General features: G+C 40.7%; 2 protein-coding genes across 5 annotated transcripts; both read right to left on the bottom strand.

Moving 5' to 3' along the window:
* Positions 1-1,923: 1,923 nt before the first annotated feature.
* On the bottom strand, positions 1,924-14,904 carry birc2 (baculoviral IAP repeat containing 2). 3 transcript variants are annotated; one of them, XM_084074657.1, is made up of 14 exons: positions 13,654-13,733; positions 10,980-12,345; positions 10,733-10,935; positions 9,666-9,946; positions 8,233-8,541; positions 6,759-7,065; positions 5,764-5,863; positions 5,419-5,497; positions 5,168-5,216; positions 3,756-3,998; positions 3,304-3,402; positions 2,881-3,036; positions 2,624-2,683; positions 1,924-2,386 (listed from the first exon to the last, which is right to left on the bottom strand). In XM_084074657.1, the coding sequence occupies exons 3-14, from the start codon at positions 10,824-10,826 to the stop codon at positions 2,193-2,195; spliced, it is 1,971 nt and encodes a 656-aa protein (XP_083930783.1). In that variant the 5' UTR covers positions 10,827-10,935; positions 10,980-12,345; positions 13,654-13,733; the 3' UTR covers positions 1,924-2,192. The 3 variants fall into 3 exon arrangements, with proteins under 3 accessions (XP_083930783.1, XP_083930784.1, XP_083930785.1); XM_084074658.1 differs by lacking the exon at positions 13,654-13,733 and adding an exon at positions 14,829-14,904 and having other exon boundaries at positions 10,733-12,345; XM_084074659.1 differs by having other exon boundaries at positions 2,624-2,665; positions 10,733-12,345.
* A 1,631-nt stretch (positions 14,905-16,535) lies between these two features.
* Positions 16,536-25,879, bottom strand: LOC311057656 (transcriptional coactivator YAP1-like). Of its 2 annotated transcripts, none has more exons than XM_084074665.1 (9): positions 25,650-25,879; positions 25,093-25,326; positions 24,331-24,530; positions 22,001-22,155; positions 18,926-19,027; positions 18,598-18,704; positions 17,331-17,449; positions 17,095-17,195; positions 16,536-16,785 (listed from the first exon to the last, which is right to left on the bottom strand). In XM_084074665.1, the coding sequence occupies exons 2-9, from the start codon at positions 25,297-25,299 to the stop codon at positions 16,622-16,624; spliced, it is 1,155 nt and encodes a 384-aa protein (XP_083930791.1). In that variant the 5' UTR covers positions 25,300-25,326; positions 25,650-25,879; the 3' UTR covers positions 16,536-16,621. The 2 variants fall into 2 exon arrangements, with proteins under 2 accessions (XP_083930791.1, XP_083930792.1); XM_084074666.1 differs by having other exon boundaries at positions 16,662-16,785; positions 17,082-17,195.

Here is a 25,879-nt window from a genome sequence, read left to right as displayed (position 1 = left end):
CGCCCAATGCATTGTCAATGCGGAAACTGACATTTAAAGGGAAACGAGTACAGGCTACTAATCCTATATGCGCCTGCGCGCATGGCAGCGCTCCGTGGATTCGTGTATATTGGGCTATGCCATTTGAAAAAAAGACATTGAGTGTAAATAGAATAGCAATAGTGCATGCAGGGGGAAAAAAGGCTGTTTTGTTTTGTGCAGATGAGTGGCTTACATTTGGCTACACTGCCTATCAAATTGTTGGTCCAAAGCTTAGCAGATGCAGTTTGCCTTTGCCCTAAAGGTATTTTCAAATATGGCCCCTTGAAAAAGTTTGTACACTCCCCCCTGGGTAAGGATGGTGTCAGGGCGTTTCCCCATGTTCTATGGTAGTACCTTCACTTTTTAACCCATTGAGACCTGAAGCAGATTCTACATGTCTTCTAAATCCCAACAGTATTCTAAAAAACTTATGTTTCTATATCAGTGGTTCTCAAACCTTTTCATGTCAAGGACCCTCAAAATCAGAGGTCTTCAACAGGGGGTCCGCGGAGGTACTGCAGGGGGTCGGCGAAATTGTTGTTTGATTAAAAAAAAAAAAAAACTTAAAAAAAACGTGTCAATATGTCTTTAAACATAATATGACATATTTTAATAGCTTAGTATTGAATGCACAATAACATGGTATGTTTATACATATTTTGTAGAGAAAGAAAAGGTCTTTTGCACACCTACTAGGACAACCTGTGGGTAGGAGCAGGCTCCAGGCAACCATTTGTTCATGTTTAATTGTTTATACATATAAAACACAATTTTATACATAAATATACGATATATGTGGTGGCCTACCCCCTACCCTACGAGGTAGGGGGTCCCTGCTCCATCACCCCAAGCAGGTTTGGGGTGTTGGGGTGAGATGGTGTGTCTTGCCAATTTTGGTGGGGAGAGTCTTGTTTTTTTTCCGTTTTTTTGCTGAATCTGCTGTTTTTTTAGTGTGTTCTGGTGCCACCCCTGAATCGCTAGCCGTCGTCCTAAAACACCCCGCCCCGGGTCTAAACCAGCGGCCTCGGAGCGCGAAAAAAATGGGGCAGTGTGTTTTTGGGACGAGCGTTCCGTTTACCACCCGGTAGTGAAAATAGCAGATCTACAAGCTTACGATGTGACGCATTGTGAGCTTGTAGATCTGCTACGTTCACTGCTTTGGGTCCCGGGGAGACATCAAATATATGTTTTGGGTCCCGAGCTTAAAGGTTTGGGAACCTCTGGTTTAAAAGATGCTAATAATATCTTTGTTTATTGTAGCTACTCCACTTATTCATTTAACTTCTTTTACTTGTATTAAACGTTATAGCTGGATAGCTGTTCTGAATTGTGAACCAGCAGTAGTCTAATTTTTTTACATTAACCACTTGAACCCTATTCCTTTTCTGAGGGGAACATTAGCCGAAAATAGCAGATCTACAAGCTCTCAACGCCTCGCACGTTGAGAGCTTGTAGATCGGCTATTTTTGGCAAAGAGGCTAGGTGTAGAGGGAAAAAAGAGCAGACTAAGTAAAAAGAAATGTTTTTATCTGAAACACAATTGTATACAATATAGAGGGGGTCCCTGCTTCATCTCTCTCTCAGCTAGGGGGTCCCTGGCCTGAAAACGTTGAAGACCCCTGCTCAAAATTATATGTATTTGGCCGCCGACCCCCATCTCAAAATATGTTGTTCCAGGGACCCCCCAGATGCAAAGATTTGCACATATTTTTCACGATTTTTCAAAAATAGCAGATCTATACAAGCTCGTATGAGCTTGTATATCTGCTATTTTTGAATAGCCAAAGTGTAAAATAATGCTTTTTAGCTCAAATCAAAAAGTGACAGACGCGTTCCAAGTCTTAATGAGTTAATAGAATCTCAAAATGGGGAGAAAAACAACCAGCCACAAGATGTGAAATATTTTTGTAGTTTTTATTTGACAGGTAAAAGGCATGGTACTTTGCATTGAGTACAGATTAGTGACAGACATTAATCCAAATGTTTCTGTATAATAAGACAAGATCTTAATGGCATCTATGCCAAAGGGACAAGTTGTAAAAAATGGGGAATAAATAAATATGCAACTTGAACTTATTTCTCCTTGTAAGTTAAAATGGTATATTGCTTTTAGTCGATGGGTGCAGATGAGACTAGAGGAAACAAACTGTTCCCTTAACATGGAGTCCAAATTAAGAGAGGAAGGTTCGGACCGTCCCTTTCACTAAGCCTCTACAGATGGGGCACTTTCGCAGTGAGGGGGCACACTCCTTGCATACCACCAGGTGTCCGCATGGTATGAACACGATGTTCACCTCTTTGTCCATACACACCTTACAGGTGCGCTCCTCCTGCAGGCGACGTAGCTGCTCCTCCATAGGTAGGTCTACATCAAAAGGTGGAGATGGCATGGAAATTGAGAAACATGGATATTTATTAGATCTAGCCATTGTAGTAAAAGTTGCACTACAACTGTTGTTCTGACCCTGAGGCAGGTTTTAAGGCAAAATTAATAAAGTGAACTTTCAACCAATCAATGTGTTTATGTACGGTATATATACACATATTTTAACAATTTCCAAGCAATATGCACTTGCCCAAGAAATATGTATACTGTACATACCTGAGAGATCTTGACTTGGTGATGTAGCCTCATTTGCCTGGGCTGAAAGCGCAGAGAAAACTGTCAAAATTGCAAACCGGTCAGTTACTGCCACTCTGGATTTATACCCCACTCTTATGTGTGTCTATTATGTGTATAGTTTTGTTTGGTTCCATTTTATTGTGGTTTATGCTTAGTAGTGGGTGTAGTACCAATCTAAAATCTTACAAAAACGTTTTACAATGAAATGGTTAAAAGTACAAGTGCTATGTATGTACCCATGAGATCTCGGAGCAAGTGGACATCATTCTTCTGGATCCAGTTGCGGAAAACCTCAGCGGCAGCATTGCCCTTAGTTAGGACTATTTCTATCAGACGAGCTGTCTGCTGCTGGGCTGACGTCTGTGCCTGGAGGCTGGCATATTCTTCAGCAGCTGGTGAACAGATTTATGGTATTACCTTTCATTCACGAAATGAAGCTCAGTGTGCTTTATATTAATTCAAACTAAAGGCAAGACAACACTCAATGACAGAACAAGAAATAAAGCCGTTTTCACATAATTTTCACAGAATGTTCGTCTATTATGAAATGCTCAGAATTGGGACGTGCGTCATGTGTATTATGTGGTTTTACTCCAGCAGTTATCCAGATGGAAAAATTGCATTAAAGATGTACAGTGTGTAGTGGTAACAAAACATACTTATGACATTTTCACCCCTCAGATGCTCCAATACAGTTTCAACGCTCTTCAGGCGCAGGACCAGGGCAGCCTGGTGTCTCTTCAGAAAAGTAAACCCATCTGAGGGAATAGAAATTACATAATGTATTTATACGTTATAAAGAATAGGAAAACAACGTCTTCAACCCGTCCTATACAGTAAGGTCTTGTCGTTATCCCTGCTGTCACTCTGTGGTACCTTACCCAATGCCCTAGGCCTAGGTCAGGATAAGAGATTGCGCACTATGGTTCTGACCTGACTGACCTGTACGTCTAACTACTGTACAACTAACTATGGCTGATTATACTGTTGGTGTAGTGAAGCTTGCTGAACTGAGATTGCACCTATAGCATGTCACTCAGTGCCAGCTAAAACCCTACAATGTCAATGTAGGGGGTTATAATTGCGCTTAAAACATGGAGGTCTGTCGTACCGGACGCCATGGCCTCTGCCAGCATTTCCCGCTCCTCCTCTCTCTTCTGGTCTTCAGCACTCAGGAGATCCGAAACCAACTCCTGGACTGTTTTGTAGTTCTCTCCACTGGTCAGGATCTTACTCTGGACCGTTTGCTTGACCAGGCTGCGCTCAAAGCCCATCTCCAAGGCAGACTTAATCACTGGAGTGTTCATCATGACTGCATCCTCAGAGCGTTCCTCGCCCGGACCGAGGTGCACCACTAAGAGAGAGAGAGGGCAAAAGTCGCAGAGAGAGACAAAGAGAAAGAAAGATAAGAGATGCAACGATATGGCATGCCAAAAGTTAAGCTTTGTCTATCCCGATACCATCCCAAATGAAGGACTGCCCTAAAGTCTTAACATTCGTTCTGTGAAGCTGTTATTTTTTAAATTTGTTTAATTTCTGAATCACTTCCACCCAGTTCTAGCCCATTAATTGAATTTAGATGTCACCATCGTATCAGCAGGCGGAGATCTCCGATTGTCTGACTACGCAAGACCTAAGCTGTGTATGGTTGACCATATTTGATATATTTGGCAGCCATTAACAAAATGGCTGCCATGTGAATATGGTCAATAAGAGTGCCCCTATACATACATTATTATTACTGGGCTGGTATACATGCTGTCTTTTATAATTTTAGTTGTCTATTACGTTGGAAATTGTATAAATGTATTTATCATTGTATCTTTCTGTATGTCTCTGCTACACCCCCCACAAACACATGGTACTTAGTTTACACACATTTGCATTCAAAGGACCACAATAGTGTGTGTTTTATCCTTTTGACAGATATGTAAAAAGATGTATTGTTGTCAATCAACTTGTGATGTCTGATAAAAACTACACTAAGTAGTGATGAGCGGGTCGGGTTTTTTCATGACCCGCCCCGCCCCGCGACGGAACCCAACCCGCCTCAACCCGCCCCGCGAACCCATATATAAATCTATGGCTCAACCCGCCCCGCGACCCGCAATTTTTTTTTTATTCTGTAAAATCATGGTCAGAAAAGAATCCCCAAGTATATTCAAACTGTTTTATTGTTATTATTCTTATTCTTATTAGGAATACAGACAAAACAAGAGCATGTGATTATTTTTATTTTTTTTGCGTGTGAGAGCGGCTGACCCGCTCACCCACAGCCCGCATAATTGCCTCTGAAATTCTGACTCGACCCACCCGCGCCGCGGGTTGACCCGCGGGTCCCGCGGGTTACGGGTCGACCCGCTCATCACTAACACTAAGCAAAGACCTAAGTGGATGGACTTAATCATAAAATAATAAGATGCAAGGCAGGTCAATTGTTACCCACATAGGAACAAGGAGAACTCTTGTGCAAAGTTTAATTGCCACTCCTGTAAAATCTATTTTTTATTGTTTCATGCTCACCTGGGGGATCTACAAACTCCCTGGAGCTGCTGTCTCCATTTGTAAGGAGCTGTAGGGAGAACACACACACACACACACACACACACACACACACACACACACACACACACAGTTCTATTTTCTATTCTTGACTTCTTTTTATTTTGACTTAATTAAATAAGGAGAATTTCACTGCCTGAAATGCCAGCTGTATATGTGCATTCAAATGCCAATCATTCCAGTCAAGAAAGGTGGGGAGGTTCTGTACCAACCTGTTCAAACAGTCGAGGGAAACGAGCCTGGATCTGATGAACAAACTCCTGTCCCTTCTCTTGGAGCAAGTATTCACATCTGCAATAAACCAGAGGAACATGAATCAACACATTTACTGTATGTAAACAACTCATTATTTATGTATTTAATTCACTATGTTGGCCTGCAGTAATGAAGTAATAAGTAATAATAAGCAATAATGTTAGTGCTGACACAACAGTGCAGCTAATATTGATAGCTATAATAACACACTTTTAACAGGGTTTACTTTGTTCAAGGGACTTTGTAACACTGTAACAATAGTGACGCATAATAAAGTATTTATTTTAAATAGCTGTGTTTACCTGGGAAACCATTTAGCATGTTCCACCCAAGGATCATCTCCGGACTCCCAGCATCGCAGTCCTCCGTCACAGCAGAAACACTTCACGTCATCGTTACGACCTGAAACACAATGCAAGACAGTTCAATTATCTGATGTCAAGTAAGAAGAAACAGGTGTTGGGGGATCAACCACTTGAACCCTAGCATTCTGGGGCTAATATTTTCTGCAAAAGCAGATTACCAAGTTCGCAAAGCGGTGCACTATGACTATGAGCTTGTGAACTGTTTTCAGCAAAGATATTTAGCGTAGCGTGAGGGGGCCTAGCATAGAACCAATGGGAATCCGGTCAACCAAGTATAGGGTTTGAGCGGTTAGGGGGGAGTCAATGCTTTGGAGAACGCTTCTCCCTCTCTTTCTTGGTTCTGTACTGCGGTGACCTATACATAGTTTTTGGCTTATTAAGGGGGGGAAGCTCTAAGTATGTCAAAACCATCGTGTTTAAACCGGTAATTTTTCTTCAACTGGACTTTCCTGCTTTAATAAAGTCTAGAAATTGCAACCGTTACACTGTAGTTAAAATAAAGGGAATTGCTGTTTTCATTGGAAAGTCCAAAGAAGAAAGAACATACTTCCAAGAAATAACAAGTGTAAGAAGAAATTAAGTCCTCCCCTCCCTAGCTCTGCTCCAATGCGTTAGCTATGAAGTCATGCCCTCTCTAACTCCATTCCAGTGCTTTAGTCAAGCATTTGAAAAATATGAAACTATTCCCTGACTGGTAATTTCTTCAATAATGAATGCTTCTGTGAAAACCCAATAAAAAAAAAAGAACAGTAAATGAAGAGTTCATTAATTCCAGTCATTAAAGTACAGACGGTGAGAAATCATAACCTCTTTAACAGTGTATTAGTGAGGCACAGCCATAACAATCACACTAGACCTGTGCATGTATTATTATAATATATCAACTACATGATACATCAAATGACTACTCTGCTCTGATACACAATTCTTACCTACGTAGTAGAAGCCGGCTTTGGCCAGCTGGTCAGGACGGACAGGGATGCGAGAGGGCCAGTTTACAAAGGTGAGCAGTCTCTCTTCACTCTGTTGCATGGCTGGGTTGGATACATTACTGAGAGCCGTCACTCCCTGCTGGGAGGCTCCAGGCGCTGCTACCGCCGCGGCCACTCCCCCAGGCCCAGCCCCGGCAGCCCCAGCCAGGGACACGTTGTCGGCCCTGTCCCCTCGGACGAAGCGGCAGTTTGGGTAATGCCTCTGGTGTTCTGACACAGCCCTGTCGCCTGGCTCCCAGTTACTCAGCTACAAATAAGTAAATGGTTTATTTGCATATTCCCCGACATATTTACATAAATAGAGGTTCTGTTTATTTGAATATACAGATGTATAGTAGATACATATTTATAAACTGACCCACACACTGTTGAGCAATTATCTAGAGAAAAGTTCTTGTAAATGAGAAACACTTGTTGGTTCATATAAACTGTAGAGATAGGCATTTCTTTGTAAAGACACATGAGTGTTTGGGGTTATCAGCCATTCACTGTAACATGAGGTCATATACTAATTAATATTACAGTGCACTCATAAACAAAAATTAATATTACAGTGCACTCATATACAAATTAATATTAAAGTGCACATCATTATGGGCCTTGGACAAAGAAACTGCATCAATTATGTAGAGCAACTGACATCAGTACTGTAGTGAACGAAACCATGAGCCATCTCATTACAGAGAGCCTACAAGGTGAACAGAGACTATAATGGAAATAAATACACAATTATACATACATTTGGCAATCTATAAATTCAGCCACCACAACACCAAATCTGTCGTCTGGAAAAGTTTTTAACTGCCTTGAGGTTTCCCAGTTTTGTCCATCAGCTACGATTTCAGAGCAAAGACTTTATTTTACAAGCCAAGCCTTTCAATTTAACTGGGATTAGGATACCCATAACATGCCACTTGTTTTGATGTTACAATTATAGATTTCATGAAAGACAGCAACACTGGATATTTGATGCATATGGTGGATAAATCCAACAGGATAAAGTTAACATTAACATTGAGGCTCTGGGCCTAAGTAGGGTTGCACATCGGCAACGCTCTGTGGCAGGAAAAGCAGCGTGCGTCTCATATTTGAACCAGCACTTCTATAACCATTTAAATGTTAAATCAAATCTGATGCTATACAATGCTGCAATAATAATGTCATTATTATTTATAGTATGCAAGTTAATTTTATAAAGTTTTCAGCTGATTGGGCTTATATAGATAGCGATTAACCATGCATCTGTCCCATCCCTAAATTACATATTAGATATGTCTATCAGACAATACACATTAGGTAATTGAAAGCTCATTATATACATCAACACATTGTCCCATCTATCAACACAACTAGTCCATCACAACACAGTCCTCCGGTGAAGAGAAGCCACCAACATGTATGAGGTTTCACGCACCTGTCCTCCACAAGTGAAGCAAGCCACTCTGTCCCCCTGTCCCAGGTGGTAGAAGCCAGCCTTGGCCAGCTCTGCCGGGGTGATGATAGAGAGAGTCCACGAGTGGAAGGAGTCAAGGCGTTCCTGCTCTCTGCGCATGCTGGGGTTGTGGCACGTGGGTGGCCTCTGGTGGGACATGTCCTCCACGCCGCGGGAGCTGAGGGGGCTGGAGGGTGGTGGTGCGGAGAAGCCCATATTCAGGTAGCCTGCCACTGGCTCCTCTCCTTGGCTTCCTGTCGGAGGGTTGGCGGCAGGGCCTGGGCCAGAAAGCTAGAGGAAAACATAAAACATCACAAAAAAAAACACTTAAAAATGTAATCTAGATTCTTAAAATAAGATTTAGTTTTACAAAAGGTAAATAGGTACAAACTGAATTAATAAATGAAAAACAGCAACAAAGCTGTTGTTAGGACAGAGAACTAGTATGATTCTCCACGGTTTCATGTCAGTCCCTTCTCGTTCTCTGTTCCCAAATCTGTTTCCGCATGTCTTCTCGTCAAGTGCTTTAGTTGTTTTTCATTGCACGTTTGTTCTGCTGCTTTCTCAGGTTACATGAGCCATTATAGAAAAACACAGGGAATGCACTTTACATTGACGTTTACAAATGTCAAAACTCTCAGTATTACAAGTTGAATTAACACCACAGATGTTCACAGGTTTTTATGAGATGAATTGAGATGCCAACAGCGCACTACTAAGCCGCTTTATATTACAGTAATTTCAGAATTTAAATATAAACACATGGTTACACCATATTGATGGAAAAAACAGCTACATTTTTGCAAAATATTGTACGTATGTAAGGACTGCTATACAAGGTAAATGCAGTTGTAATGGTAAATGGTTCAATTAGACATGAGACATGCAACTTCATTTGCTGACCTATGGGTTCTGCACAGTTCCAGAATACCTTGTTTTTTTTAAATGTCTGAAACATTTTTCCAACAGAAAGAAATTGCAGAGTCACTGTCTTGCCATATGAACCATATGAAATGATGGTCATCAACCATCATTGGCATTTTGAAAGAACATGCAGCCCTGTTTATTGCCCTTATCCTCACGTTACTTTTTAGCAGCGCTAGCCGTTACTCTATACCTGACTTTGTCCGTGTTCACCGTCAACGCTCTGATTGGTCAGACCCGTCAACGCTCTGATTGGTCAGACCCGTCAACGCTCTGATTGGACAGACCCGTCAACGCTCTGATTAGTCAGACCCGTCAACGCTCTGATTGGTCAGACCCGTCAACGCTCTGATTGGTCAGGTGCGTCAACAAAGTGATTGGTCAAGCTTCACGTGACACATGTCTATAAACACATTATAAACACATATCGATGACAAAATGTATCAAAGGCGCCGCTACCTTCACACAGGGTGTGATTTTTCATGTCTTACTGGTATGACTGGTGCACTGCGGAGTGGGGAGAAGGCAGAGTGGGAGGAGGAGAGGAGGTTTGCCGTGGATGGAAGGCTCTGAATGAATGAGCAGGAAGGAGAGAGCTGTCTGTGTTTCTCCGTGGGACAGTCCCCGGCCTGCCAGCCCTCTGCCGTCACGTTACACCGGAAACACTGCACTCGGTCGCCCACGCCCGTGTAGAACCAACCCGCCCTTGCCAGACTCCGCTCCGTGACCCCCGAGGTGGGAAAGCGGGCGAAGGTAGAGATGCGAAAGAGCTCTGCGGATGTAAAATATATTGTGTTCAAGAGACAATCGATGTATTCTAATTTGCACACACACACAATAAAGAAGAAAAAAAAGTTGAGTTTTAACCCATTAAGACCGGGAACGCATCTGTGTCATTTTAAGATTTCTTTGGGCTATTCAAAAATAGCAGATCTACAAGCTCATAGCGCGGCACCGAGTGCCGTGCTATGAGCTTGTAGATCTGCTATTTTAGAAACATCTTGAAAATTTGAGCAAATCTGAATATATATATTTTTGAAAGCGAACATTTGTAACTCAAATCTTTGCTTCTGGGGGATTCTACAAATGTCTTCTAAATCCTAACAGTTTTTTGAGAAAAAAATGATGTTGCTATAATCAGTGGTTCTCAAAACTTTTTCATGTCAAGGACCACGAAAAGTATATGAATTTTGTCCGCAGACCCCCATCTCAAAAATATATTGTTCCAGGGACCCCCCAGAAGTTGTAATAGAATTAAAAATGTTCATTATGGAAAAAAAAAATTCAAAGATTTGCACACATTTTCACAATTTTTCAAAAAAATTGCAGATCTACAAGCTCATAGCGCGGCACTCGGTACCACGCTATGAGCTTGTATATCTGCTATTTTTGAATAGCCAAAGAAATCTAAAATGACACAGTATGCTAGCCGCTGTAACTCATTTTATTTTAATGCCCATGCCCTTCTTCCAGTTCTTTAGCATGGGTTTTACTTTGTGTATCTTTATAATATATGTTGTTTAAGTAAAATGATGAAAAGAAATAAAACATTTTGTACCTGAGGAGTTGTCGTATTGCAGGTCTGGTGGAGGCCCATTGCGACACAGACCCATCAGAAATTGGTTGTTTTTCAGCTGAAGAAGTGTTTCCATTTTTCAAGGACAAAAGATTTTATGATTTAAAGAAGAGATGCCCTCCAATAGGGGGGAGAGGTTTGAGAATACCCAGGGTGTCTCATACACACACACACACACACACACACACACACACACACACACACACACACACACACACACACACACATATATTGAGATAGAGACAAATGGTAAAAATTACATGGGTATTTCCAAATTAAATGACTAAACTTTTGTGCTAGTTTCGTGGACATGAAGAGAATGTAATTGTATGAAAGAAGAAACAAAGGTGGTGTCCTGGGCGGATGGAGCAGGGACATAGTACCTGCACATCACGAGACTAGATTTGCATTCCTCCTCTGGAAGGGCTAGGCGCTCCAATGAACACAATTAGCTGTGTTCACAGGTGAGCAGCCGGCAGGGGAAGGCATCCTCTGTGGCTACACTAGTGTCTCCTACAAAAGGGAGTGGAACTGGGAGGGATAGCGTGTTATGCCCTCCTGGTGAAACATTTACTCAAGTTCTGTACTTAAGTACAATTTGGAGGTACTTTTACTTTATTTGAGTCTTTCTATTGTATTTATTTCTATATCCCAAAAGGCACATTTTTTACTTTTTACTCCACAACAATTATTTGACATCCTTAGTTACTAGTTACTTTGCAGATTTGATTATTAATACAAAATATCCGTTAACCACTTAAATCCTATGTTAGAATGACGACGTGACAAGTTGTTGTTCTGTTGTTGCTTGAAGATCTGATATTTTCAAAGAAGTTTGACAAATGTTAGTACTTTTACTTTGGTACTGTAACTATATTTTGATGCCAATAAATTGAATACAGGGTTTTACTTGTAACAGAGTATTTCTATATTGTGGTATGGCTACTTTTTACTTAAGTAAAATATTTGAGTACTTCTTCCACCACAGCGAACCGTGCCCAAGCATACATACTAGAAATCCTGTCTCTGGGTCCTGCCGATAAATAATTCAAAGCAGAATGATAAGCAGCATATTGCTCCATCCAGCCAGCATTACCACATGTCACTCCTCTCCTCACCTCCATATGATGGAGCTGCAGCACAGAATTTCTATTTTTACTGCAAAATAAAATATGTTCAGTTTTAAAACGATGAGATGAGAAATGCTCAAATGAAAAAACAGGGATGTTGCTCACGGACGATACTCATCCAGGATCTGAGTTTGACAGATTTTCTAGTACAGTCCTGGGAGACGAGCATTTCATAGTGTCTATCGTACCCTCTAACCGTGACAACAATGATTGGAGTCGAAACATAACTAATTAGTTAAGCATGTATTACACAACACACACAACACACACACACACACACACACAGGCCAATGACTATGAACTCTCAAACCTCCCCCCCAGGTGGGCATCCCCTTCGTGGGAGTTTAGGCTTCCATTAGAATATTATAAACTCCACTTGATGAAATGAAAGTCCCCTCTGAGGACAATAACTATCTCAGCAAGAACGAGGAAATCCCCTCTTTACGGCATCAATGTTGGCAGCACCTGTAGAAACAAGAAAAAAATACAGCTTAATTGACGATGGCGAGACAATTTTAATCTTGATGTTTTTCTAGTTCCCAATGTAGCCATCATCACTGTTTTTACAATCAGGTTCCAAACAGTTACATAGTGGGTTATGCTTATTGATCTATAGGCACACCCAGAGAAGACATCATTTATCTAGACACCCAGAGAACATAATAATATGAGTGACAGAAAAGTAGAAAGTTGGTGTACATCATTTGTATTTATATTCATGTTGATGGTTTAACTGTATTGTTTTCTTTAATTTCAGAGCTGAGCAAAGTGTGACCCATGTCTGCAATTGACAGCAGATATACAGTATCTAGGACTGGGACATGGTCAGCATTAGATGTATCAATGGAGGTCAGTTCTGATTTACCAAGTGCATGCATAACTGTATCATACAAAGAACGTTCTGTGTATGATATGCGCTAGGCCAGTGGTTCTTGACACTTATTAGCCCGCGGACGCCCATTTGAAAAGATATGCCAAGGACCCCTTTGAGAAGATTTGTATGGCTCTAGCAGTGATTCTCAACCATTTTAATTTCAAGGACCCCCAGTTTGACATGCATTAGGCTACAGACCCCCATTTGATGGCATTTCTATCTCTGGGACCCCAATTTATATTGTGAAATCAATGTTAATTTAACTCTGAGAGTGTACAAATGGAACCAAATGGACCCATTTGGTTCCATTTGTACACTCTCAGAGTTACAGACCTATAAGGGTCCATTTGGTTCCTAACTATCTGTCATTTAGCTGGGGACCCCCTGGAACTCCCTCAAGGACCCCTGGGGGGTCCCCGGACCCCACTTTGAGAACCAATGCACTAGGCTGCCTTGCGTCACGATACGACGCGTTATTTAGCTTGTAGATGAGTTTTTAGTTTTATTTAGTTTTTATTTTAGTCTTCTCCAGCTAACTAGGCCTTTAAAAAAAATATATAGGATGAAATCGTCCAGGTTTGAGATGGGCAGCTAATTAATTAGCTGCCCATCTCAACAAGAAACATACATATTACCTGCCAAATGCATGCAACAAATGACAGTTTAGTTACAGGGTATTAACTACAAAAATGAGATGATTTCACAACCACAAAACCCCATCGCTAAACACTTCCGTACGAACCAAACGTTAGCTAGCTATTAGCTAATGGCAGCTAAATAAAGCCAGCTGCTTAAACTTCCATAGAACAATCTCGCTGTTGTCTTTTTAAACCACACAATTACAAAAAACGGCGAGTTTATATGCAGCCTGGCACTAGAATAGGATAAATAAAACGCACCTTTTCACGACAATATAAACGCAGTAAAGTAACTCTGTTGTGATACAGTATCTGTAAGGCCAGCCCACTAGTACCACTTCCTGTCTGGTGAAACGTCACAATAAACCCATGACTAGATAACAAACTAGATACATTATGATTTGTTATATTTGCAGAACTATCCAGTGGTGGGAAAAGTACTCCAATTCTTTACTTAAGTAAAAGTACCAATACTGCAATATAGAAATACTCTGTTACAAGTAAAAGTCCAGAATTCAAAATTTACTTGAGTAAAAGTGCAAAAGTATTGGCATCAAAATGTACTTAAAGTGCCAAAAGTATACTAAAATATTTGAAAATAGCAGATCTACAAACATGAAACACAAACATTGTTGTTTGTATAAAATGGTATTCAAACAATAACTGAATCAGTGGTGTAAAGTAACTAAGAACATTTACTCAAGTACTATACTACAATTTTGAGTTTTTTTTTTACTTTACTGGAGTATTTCCAATTTTCAATACTTTATACTTATTACTCGACTGCATCTCAAAGGCTAATATTGTACTTTTACTCCACTAGAATCATTTGAAAACTTTAGTTACAAGTTACTTGGTAGATTTGGATTATTATTACAAAACCACTTCTAGCAGATTGTTTAAAGACAATACATTTTATACAGACAACAATTTTTGTGTTTCATGTTCCCATACATAGGTACACAGCCTACTGTTGTAAAATGTTGATAGTTCTGCAAATACAGTGATGGAAGAAGTACTCACATTTTTTACTTAAAAGTAATACCTTATTGTAGAAATAGTCTGTTACAAGTACAAGTTCGGGATTCAACATTTACTTGAGTAAAATAACAAAAGTATTGGCATCAAAATAAAAAAGTTTTAATACAAAATTAATTAAAAAAAAATCCTTTTGAAAATAGCAGATCTACAAGCTCACAACGCCTCACTTTGTAGATCGGCCAATTGCTAAAGTAGGCTCTAGGTCTGCTACACACTGGAGACATACATTTATGTATTTATCCCATATGCCTGCCTGATCTACTTCGTCGTATGATGGTGTCGCTCGCCAAAAATAGGCGATCACAACACTATGAGCCTATAATTACCGTAAGCATTGGGCCATGCCCCATGCGTCTATCTCGTGGTTAAAGCAGGAGAACAGAAAACGTACTTACTTCTCTCAAGTTAGTGAAGAAGGTATGATGATGACATGAGTCATCATCATGTCGGAGAGTTAGGGGAAATCCAGCCCAGAGGGCTTGCTCCTGTGCAAAAGGAAACTGAAAACTGTCTAGTCACCCGGGATTTCCTTAACAAGTCCCTCATGGCCATGATTATTAAATAACTGTTGAACCACATAATATTATTGACACACTATTCCAGTAGTTTGTTCCATGGGAGAACCAAACTGGTTCTTCTTTTAATGGATGACTTCATCTAAAAAAATAAAATTTCTGTTTTGTTTTCTGCACTTGATTATTCTTTCTTAAGGTCAGGAGGAATGTATTCATTTTTAATACTTTTTTTTAGAGGTAGTTCACCCCCAAAATGACTTTTCTATCAGCCACTCCAATTTACTTCAATTAATCAAATATTGGAATATTGGATCAGTAATGTGGCGCAAACAAAAAATAAATCTCCATGAATTCAAGGCTTCATAGATAAAGAAAAAGGGGGGGGGGGAGAGTTAATTTGGTGGGTGAACTACCCCTGTAAATCATTTAGGTTACAATACAGATGACTAAACAGACACATCAAGTTTACATAAGTATATTCAACAGTTTTATTAATCAGTAATGTGATTCAAAATGATTATAGTGAAAATAACATAAAATGGTTTCTTATAAAACACATGCATAAAACACAAAAGCAAAAACAAAGAAACAAATAATACAAAACAATGGTCCTGCCTTGTATGTGGCAATACAAAGCTGAAGTCTGACTTTCAACAACAGTCAGTAAACAGAATAATAAACACACACAACATACATAGCTACAGTCATGCATGATAAGATAAATAATATTCTATATAGTATCTTGTATTAGATTGTATGAGAGAGCTTTTATCTCCCGAGAGTACCTTTATTTGGGCAAATTGACAACATCGTTGATTCTGCTTTTTTAGCTCAGGGTTCTGCATACAGAGCCTTCAACACATTCTTAAGAAGTTATATAAGCGAGCAAAGCTGGTTATTATAAACAGTCTTATAAATCATTTACAACTCAGAATGTATCTAAGATTGGACAGCACATTCAGTAAACAACCCAGACGTTAAAATAGTATAGGTTATAATATAGTTTACATGGGAACAGGCGTGGAATGGGAAGAATGTAAGAACTCCCCACAGGAGGCTTAAACCTTCTCTATACTTAGTTGAATGATCGTGTCACTTAATGACAATAACCTTTTTTTTCCTCAGTTGAAAGTCAGTTATTTTCGTTGAGCGACGAGGTCGTACGGGGATGAAGTATAAATGAGGCTTTAGGCCTAGCTCACCGATGTAAGCGAAATGACTAAGCCTCAGTTGTAGAAGGCTTATCTTGTAGAACTTTGCCAATGGTGTACCTCATTATTGGAGAAGGATGGAAAAAGAAAAGGACCCAGGAGGCACAATATAAAGGTGAGGAGGGTGCAACTACCCAAAATTCACATCTGCAAAACTGCATCCAAAGGGAGAAGAAACCCAGCAGCGTTCCACAGTCTTGTAGAATGAAAATTCATAATCCTTAAGGGTTGGAGTATTAATACTTCCATCACACGAACAAGTTGTGTATAGTGTTCTGTACCATTTTCAAAGCGTCGATTTGTCCAAATCTCAATGGCATTACAAAGGCCTCACCTCAAATCATGGTAGGTAGGTAAGGTTTGTGTGTGTGTGTGTGTGTGTGTGTGTGTGTGTGTGTGTGTGTGTGTGTGTGCGTGTGCGTGTGCGTGTGCATGTGCGTGTGTGTGTGCGTGTGTGTGTTTCTATAGCCAGGTGAGAAGGCTGTCTTTGTCCATGTGTGATCCAGAGAGTACAGTCTCCATGTCCATCAGGAGGTCAGAGCTCAAAGCTTCTGGGATGCATGGCATTAGCTCCTCCCCCTCAGACATGGGCAGTACAGACATGGACTCCACCTCTCCAGAGTCACCTAAACCAATCAGAGAACAAGTCATTTTTCCATGCACGCATAGAAAAAAGGGGTTTTCCTCAATTAAAAAACAACAACGGCATGCAGTCAGGGATGCTGCATCGAATTATGGGCCCTGTGACTAATATCATTACTGTAATATCTAATTAAACAATCAAATCTATGAACCATGGTACCTTGGATGAATGTAATCAGTCCAGGGCCCTTGGAATATTCCAGACTGGCTACAGTTCTACAACCATTTGAGAGTATCAGAATGGGTGCATCTTTCTGACGTTGCTTTTATGGGTACTTGCATGTGTAAATTACCAGTGTCCATATGTTCTGCTGTGTTCAGCATGTGGTCTGAAGCGCGGGGTAAGCTGCTAACACTCAGGCCACTGTCGGTACTCTCATTCCGGGAGTGGGCCCTGCAAGAGATTTTGGCACACACAACCCAATTGTTCCTTACAAAGCATCTGTACCAGATTTCTAACTCGAAGGTTGGGGGGGAAAAGTAATAAATTTGAATAAAATATACAACCAACTTATCAATGCAAACTCACCCGTTGAGCGCAGTCTCATGCTTAGATGTTCTGATCCTGACATCCAGAGAGGGAAGGAGATTCTGTGCGTTCCTGTCATGGTCCATTCCACTAGGCAGCTGGTTCCTTCCACCGGTATCCTACACAGTAAAATGCTCAGTATTCATTTAACAGAGTTGCAAATGGATACATTTACTGTGTACAACACTTGACACACACTTGTTTGTATATGGTCATACTGAACTAGAAATGCATTGTATTCAATACTTCAATAACTGCCTATTATGCATAAATGTAAATATTCAGCCAAATATACAGGTATCAGACTTTTGGACCTCCAATATTGATTAAAAATGAATTTACATAAAATATGATGCCTTTGAAGACCTCTGTCATGCTAAAGACTGTAGCATACTACTTGCAGAAACAAAGTTCGGCAGGGTCATAAGAACAAAATTACGTCATTGCAGAGCAAAGAAACAAACCCAATTCCTTGCCAAAATTAATTTCAAGGTGTTCGTGATTTGTGTTGTTTAATTCCCGCAATATGCTGGCAATGTACCATGGACATGTTACAAACCTACAGTAATCCCTCTCTAAGGGGCTACTGTACAAACACGACCGATTAATTAATCGAGAGACTGTACACACTTAGTCCACTGTGTCTGTCGCCAGAAATGGCAAAATCTCTGAGCCAAATAATGTCAAAACACGTCGGAGGTTGATGTAAATAAAAGAGAGGAGTTCCAGGTGTCAAAATCCACCATTCCAGCACTGTATACCAGTGGTTCTCAAATCAACAGTCAACAGCACATGTGTTTGGCCGCGGACCCCCATCTGAAAATGTTTTGTGCAAGGGATCCTCAGAAGAGAAGATTTATGTAAAAAATTATATTCTTTTTTACACAAATCTTGAGCTTGTATATGTGCTATTTTTTAATAGCCAACGTATAAAATATGGATAAAGTGGTTAAAATGATTGGTATGCTGTATTAACAGATTTTGCTGGGGACCCCCTGGCCCCACTTTGAGAACCACTGCTGTTTTACGCTGCCACCCCAAACCTATTCATATGCAATTCATTGATTTGCAAATATGCATGCATTGCTTGGTATATATCTAGTATAATAAGACCAGTAACAGTAACACAGAAGTGGAATGTACACAGCAAATTGTTATTATCATTATCTCATATTTGAGTGTGTAGCCCTATTGAGATACAATATAAAGATACTTTGCTAAACTCTTATGGACATAAACCTGGATACAGTTACATTTGACCTCTGACCTGTGCTGTGATGGGCTGAGTGAGGCCTTGGTGTTTGCATCTGAGCCTTTCCTTGTCTTGTCTTTGCTGTGTTGTGATGCCAACAAGGCCAGGGTTGACCTTCTGGGCTGGAATACAGTACAATATTCATACATACATGTTAATGGTTAACACATATAACATCAGGCCTCTTTTACAGGGGTTAAACAGATATAAAAAGGTATAAATGTATTTGAATGTATTTGTATTTATGATTTGTTACCATGCCAAACAGTGGTATCTGCTGGCAGATATAGGAACAAACATTTATGTCCATGAATTTCTAACAAGAATGTATTGTGTTTGTTACCTAGGCGTGGGTCAAGCCATGACGTAGTCTTGGTTAAATGGTTAATGTAGTAGACCTCTCCCTCCGGAGTCACAGCCTGCTCCCAGCCTTCAGGCAATGGACCTGGACAGTACAGTCACAACACTATTATGATTATTAATATCTAGCCTATATTATTATTATGATTTTTTTAGCTGGCAGGGCTCTAAGGATGGCAATGTCGGTTTGTCCAACACTTTGGGCCATGGCATAAATGCTGTGCGCCTCCATATTACACAGAGGATGAGATGAGCCCTTCCGATTTTGGTGACCCCCACAACATGTCCTCTGGCACCACCTTCAGGCCAAAATCTCAGCATTGCACAAATATCTCAATCTAACAGGCAGATTGCAGGATGAACCCTACTGATTTTGGATGCCACTCAGCAAAGCACCTCCAATACAATGTGTAACTAGGCATCTAGTCATGGTATATTTTACTTTTGATCAGCAAAGGCTATATTAAGCCCAGGCAATCTAATCATTTGCATATTTTACACCTGTCATTTACACAGATAGTATCCACAGATATTTCATCTACCTGAAGTTGCTCTTTATTTTTTGGGGGGCGAAAGCCATGATTGACGTCTGTGTTTTAGTCCTTACGTTTCTTCAAATTGATTCATATCATTTGGGGTTGCCAAAAGATAAAAATGGCCATTCTGTTGATTTCACAAACTGGCCATTTCATTTACTACACATTAAAGTGATGGCTATATTCTGTAGTCGCTCCCACCAAGTCCTCCAGTGGGCTGAGAGAGTGGACTGCCTGTCACTCTGGAAAACTCTCACATCGAGGAGGAGGTGGCGTCAGAAACAGCCTGTTGTTACAACTGGATATTTGTTCAACCCACAAGCTAAACATCAAAATGAAGCCTAGAACCTGTAGTTTTTACAGTAGCTGTATGTTTTAGTTCCCCCATTTAAAAAGAACACCCTTCCAAGTATTTCATGGTTATTTAAACAGATAGCAACAGGTTCCATTGAAAGCAAAGTCATTTGTGAATAGGTCAATAAAGTTAATGTACTGTAACTGGTTTTAATTTCCAATGCTGTTTTCCAAAGCTGTTTTTCTTTTTGTTTCCCAGTCCAAAATGGTTATTCATTTACCCATATTAGGGTTGTTTAAAACTGACTGGTCAACTGAATCTTTCCATTTGTAATGAATTACAGTATTTGCCAATATTAATCAATTTGATGCTTTTATCTGTACACCTATACTGTTTAGCAGCAGCTAAAATGTTGTCCATTCAATTCTCCTATCCTTTGACCAAACTCTCTTTATTTCTATTCTATGGTGGTGACACCTTTCCATTTTCCATTTTCCAGAACCTGCAGATAATGCTACATGACTGTGCTTTAGCATCTTTGGCCCCCAAACCAAAATGCCTGGTATCCCGTTTGTGGTGGTTCTAAAACAAAACCATGTGGTGCATGGCAGTGGCCGACTGATGTTGGAGTGTGAGAAAATGGCAAAACACTACACCATCCAACGCCCCTTTATGATTGGAAGGTACTGCTCTTGCTACTACATTTATAAACCTGATTAAAGGGATATTCCATCACGCCTCAAACCTAAATCAGGCTGATCCCGTGTGCCTCAGGAGTGGACACATATAACTGAATAAAGAAGGCACTGGAGAAATTCGGACGATTGGAGCCTTTCTATTTTAATAACAGGGTGCAAAGAATAGAAAAAAAACTACAACGTTTCAATGTCAGATTATATCTTCATCAGGTCATTAATAACCTGCCGAAGATGTAATCTGACATCGAAACGTTATCGTTTTTTTCTGTGCTTTGCATCCTGTTATTAAAATAAAAAGGCTCCAATCGTCCGAGTTGCTCCAGCGCCTTTTTTATTCAGTTACATTTATAAACCTTTCTTTTTAATCAACCGCTTAACCATGTCATGTGATATGCTACTTCAGTACATTTCAACAATAAATATTACTTGGAAAACTTGCAGATGATGAACATTTCATATCCAGAAATTCACATTATATAAAAACTTCCACTGATTATCCCTGTAACACATTGCCCACAATTTGCCCACAAGCTCTAGTGAGCGTGGGGTAGTGATGGGAATTATTGTTAATTTCAGTGTTCGAATCATTTTGTTCTTGTACACTAAAAGGATTTGTTCCAATGATTCGTTCGCCGTTTCCAGTTCCGCCCTCCTCACATAGTTCAGTACAATGACAAAAGAGGCATGTCTCTCTTCAGCCAGTCAAAATGTTGCCACTGACTGACTGAACCTCGCGTCACCAGGCTTTCCACGCGGAGGAAAATGAACGACTCGAGGAACAATAACACTTGAGGAAGTGACCAAATTCATTCTCGTACACACAAAAGATTAATATAATTATTTACGAATTGTTCATGAACGTCACAACACTAGCTTGGGGCTCTAAGGAATTGATGGCACTGTCCATCAGTTCAAATCACTTTGGTGATTATATGGACTCACATGTGGGTGTCAAGAATGTCAAATCCTCTTTGTAACAAGATGTAGGTTTGTAGTTTGGCAAGTTTGCAAGTAACCCTACCTACACAGTAATAGCCCAGTATTATTTATTAATGTATAACTTTGAAAGTGTACAAATGTAACCAAATGGTGGTCAGAGTTAAATTAACACTGAGGGCCTGGCCCGCTGGCGGAGCAGTCCAGGCACCTAGGCTCAGTGTAGCTTGACAGCGTGTCTCGGGTTCGAGTCCCGATCCCGACGGCCTTTGCTGCGTGTCACTCCCCATCTCTCTCCCCATTTCCTGTCAGCCTACTGTCCTATCAATAGAGCATAAAAGCCACAAAAAAAATCTTTAAATTAACACTGAGGACTTTACAGTGTAACAGAACGGCAATGTGGTGGATGGACATGTTTGTGCCTAAAGGTGGTGTATTGGCCAAGGCCACTGGCTCCACAAGTATCACTACTGCTGGTCGAAAAGTAATAAAAACACAAACGCAGGAAAAATACCCACTCTCCTATTTTTCTAAATGCAAAGTGCTAGATATTGTATGCGAGAGGTGATATGAAGGGTTGCGGGTGGTGGTACCTGTTTCTGGGCTGGTGCTTTGTGTCTGTGGAGTGGATGTGGAGTTGGACAGAGATGGAGTATAAACCGGAGCAAGAGACACAGGAAGCTGTAGAGCCACTGATTGAAGCTGGGAAAGACGAGGGTCATGCCAAGTTGTTGTCTGATCCAGGTGACTACACGCACACGCACACGCACACGCACACACACACACACACACACACACACACACACACACACACACACACACACACACACACACACACAATTAGGAACTTTCATTGATTTCAACATAACATTAACCAAACCATAACAATTATACCTAACCTCAGCCTTAAACTAGTTCTAAACCTAAGCTCTAACTCAAAAGAATACCACCTTGAAAAGTGAGGACCAGTAAAACATCTTCATTTTCATCTTAGTGTGGCTCAGATGTCCTCACAAGGATTGACAGAGGTACAAGAGCACTCTCTCACACTCTCTCTCTCTCCCTCTCCCTCTCCCTCCATCTCTCTCTCTCTCACACACACACACACACACACACACACACACACACACACACACACACACACACACACACACACACACACACACACACACACACACACACACACACACACACACACACACAGTACCAAAAACTACACAGTAACAAAAAGTATATTAAAAAACCTCAACAAATTAAAATACCTGCTATAGAACAACATAGTTATATCTGCTAAACCAATGAAACTGGTTTGACATTTCTGTGCGGGCACGTTTTGTCTGGACCTGCTTTACCTGTATTACCAGAGATGTGTGTGTGTGCGAGCACGCACACGCGCACACACACACACACACACACACACACACACACACACACACACACACACACACACACACACACACACACACACACACACACACACACACACACACACACACACACACACACACACACACACACACACACACACACACACACACACAAACACACACACAAACAAAGACGAAATTCTGAGCTTATGCAACAGTAAACTTGTCATTGACTGGAACAGAAGCTGTTAGGTCACAGTCTCACGTAGAGGCATCTTGCTTACCAAACCAGCTTGTGCCTATACTATCTGTGTGCAAGGGCTTAGATAGTGCCCTGGCTCCAGCTCGTATGGTACAATCACATTGCCCTGTGAACCCTATGTTTCTCTGCACTCTGGAGTCATGTTAGAAAATGTACAGCCACGTATCTGAAAACTGGACCTAAAGCACTTTGTAATTTCAGTTTTAAGAAATGCAATCAAAATTAAGTTTACTATGTATTACCATTATTATAATTGATATTACAATCAATGTAGTGCAACTGTTTTGATTCTTTAAACTACACCACCACACCTGCCTACCAGGGCAATTAGACAGGTCCTCATATTGCTCATCGCCTGGACCTCTTATTCTTTATCAATATACTTTGTTATTTTCTAGATTTCTATTTCTTGTTTATGTGATTGTGGTTTTGGGGTGAACAGACACGTGGCTACAAAGTCAAATGCCTTGTATGTAGTAATGTACCTGGCCAATAAACTGATTCAGTGCGACAATGTACAATCAGTGAGCATGTAGGAGTTCAGTGTCTTTGCTGACAGACACTCTCAACAGTACCGGGATCTCTCTGTTACTGGACAGACACACTCAGACCATCAGGCCATTCTGTCAAGAAAAAGCATGAACTTCCCTGATCTCTCTGTTAGACAGACTCACTCGAGCCATCAGGCCATTCTGCCAAGAAGAAGTATGGACAGCCCTGTCTCCTTTATGTAAAGTTAGGGAAATGTTCCAGTACAGTTAAAATAACTATCTCTTGTCTTAATCCTAGGGTATGGCTGTCTTCTCTTGTTGATGAATTGGTTGGTTTGGTCTTAATCGACCAAGGTTTTGTTAGTTCATCTGTCGTTCTGCCAGTCTATAACTTTCAATGGCCAGTAGCCATTGTGAAATCAATATTAGAATGTTCTGTTTCAGCTTCACCAACCTGAAAAGGCTGGTCTCTGCATGAGCGTATGCAGCAAACACAATTTTGCAGATTTGTTGATCAAATCAACTACCCGATTAGTCGACAAATTCCTATTAGTCGACTAAAGGTCAATACGTGCTTCCTCCGAAAATATAGTTATTATCTCACCTCCTTTCCGAATAAAAAGGTTCAGACGTTGGAAGGAGCATGTATTGCACTTAAGAATGTATTTTGTCAAGAACATAGAAACATAGTTAGTTTCTGTTTGGAGGTTAGCAGATGTTGCAGAGGTGAATGAGGGAGAACCTATGGTGAGAACCCCCTGATGCAACCAGCAAGGCAATGGAAACAGAAAATGTGGCCCTACTTGAGGAAGTATCGTTGGCCGGTAGCCGTCTTGGCCATCTCCCAACCAGGGGGGAGTGGCACATCATCTGGGATGATTGGTGTGGCTGGTACACCTGTTGCTGGAGCCGAGAGGGAGTTGACTGGCAGCGAGGCTGGGGAGGAGTGGGCACGGACGTGGTGGGGAGTTAGAGAACCACACACACCTCCATCTGAACTGGCCTGGAGAGAAACAAGAGCAGTTTAAAACATAACTGTACTTAAGGTGATCAAAACTATGAGGAAGTAAGGAAGAATAAAAGAAAAGGCTAAATGTTACTTGAGGTTTTGGTTTCATTTAGTCTATCCTGTATTTATATTATGCTGCTAAATCCTTTGTTCTCACATAGTTCTGTCTGTACCTTATTGGCTGCTGTAAAAGTCTAATTTCCAATCAGAGATCAGTGTTGTTGTTGTTTGTTTGTTTTTGATCTCAGTACAGGCCACCTTTTCCGTGGATTATAGATTTACCATTTGCATTTTAGGCAATTAGCCTAGTGTGTTAATAACAGCTATATCAAGTGAAACAGTGTACCATTCCCAATGCCCAGATCATCAGCATTTGCAAGCAACCAAAATGTAAGGTCCAACATTACAAAGATCATAAAAACACACTGGCAATCACAGGCAGCAAAACAATTTTATTGAGTTCATTTAAAGTATTTTAATTCTGTTTATTGCCAGCCCACTTAATGTTGTTTGTTGTTGTGTAGTTGTTTACAGCCGAGCCTGAGGGCCTCCATACTTGTCTGGAGTGGCCACCACGGGGATCTGGCTGTCTGAAGAATGAGTCTGGAAGCTTCCTCATGCGCATTGGCAGGGAGGTCGGCAGTCTTGTGGTCTTGTTGGGGTTCATCACTGCATTGAAGAGAGCCTCCAGATCCGTCTGAGAGTCGCCGCGGACGTGCACGACCTGCTGCCCAGCCTGAGGCGCGCCATGATGCGCGTCCATGTTGCCACAACTTGTGTCAAAACAATTCTGTCAAAAAATAAGAGAAAGAAAATAAAGCTATAATCACTGAATAAACAGAAAAGAATACGCCAGGTCGTTGGGAAGAAGCGTCTCGCCCGTAGCATGAGATGAAACATTTGTTGACTATTTTCTCCAGAGCAGTTTGGTGCGCTCTTTGCCTATAGATCCATTTCAAGGTGGAGTAAGTTCTAGCAAAGTCTATCAATGTCAAAATAGACGCAACCATCGACTTAAAGACTATAACGAGTCGAAAGACTGCCTGCTAAACGTTAGGATCCCTTACTAAACCAGTCGCAAGGCTTACAACACGTTACAATCCTCCCACATACCTTCAAGTAGGCAGACCGTTTTTTTTCCTTTCTATTCCTGCAGATAAACTTGGTGAAATCACAGTCGGTGAGTGCTCAGTCGCGATAGTGATTTACTACGCAAACTTCAGAATTCAAAGACGACTACATAAAAACTAAGAACCAAAACAACAGCCATGCGAAAAAAGTGTTTTCAGCAAAACCTCCAAACTTTTTTCACATCAACTGTTAGTCCAGATTCATGTGATAGT

This window comes from Gymnoscopelus microlampas (genome assembly GCF_963454915.1).
Source record: "Gymnoscopelus microlampas genome assembly, chromosome: 12".
Lineage (NCBI taxonomy): Eukaryota > Metazoa > Chordata > Actinopteri > Myctophiformes > Myctophidae > Gymnoscopelus > Gymnoscopelus microlampas.
Note: the sequence above shows the minus strand (reverse complement) of the source record. Positions and strands in the feature narration are given on the sequence as shown.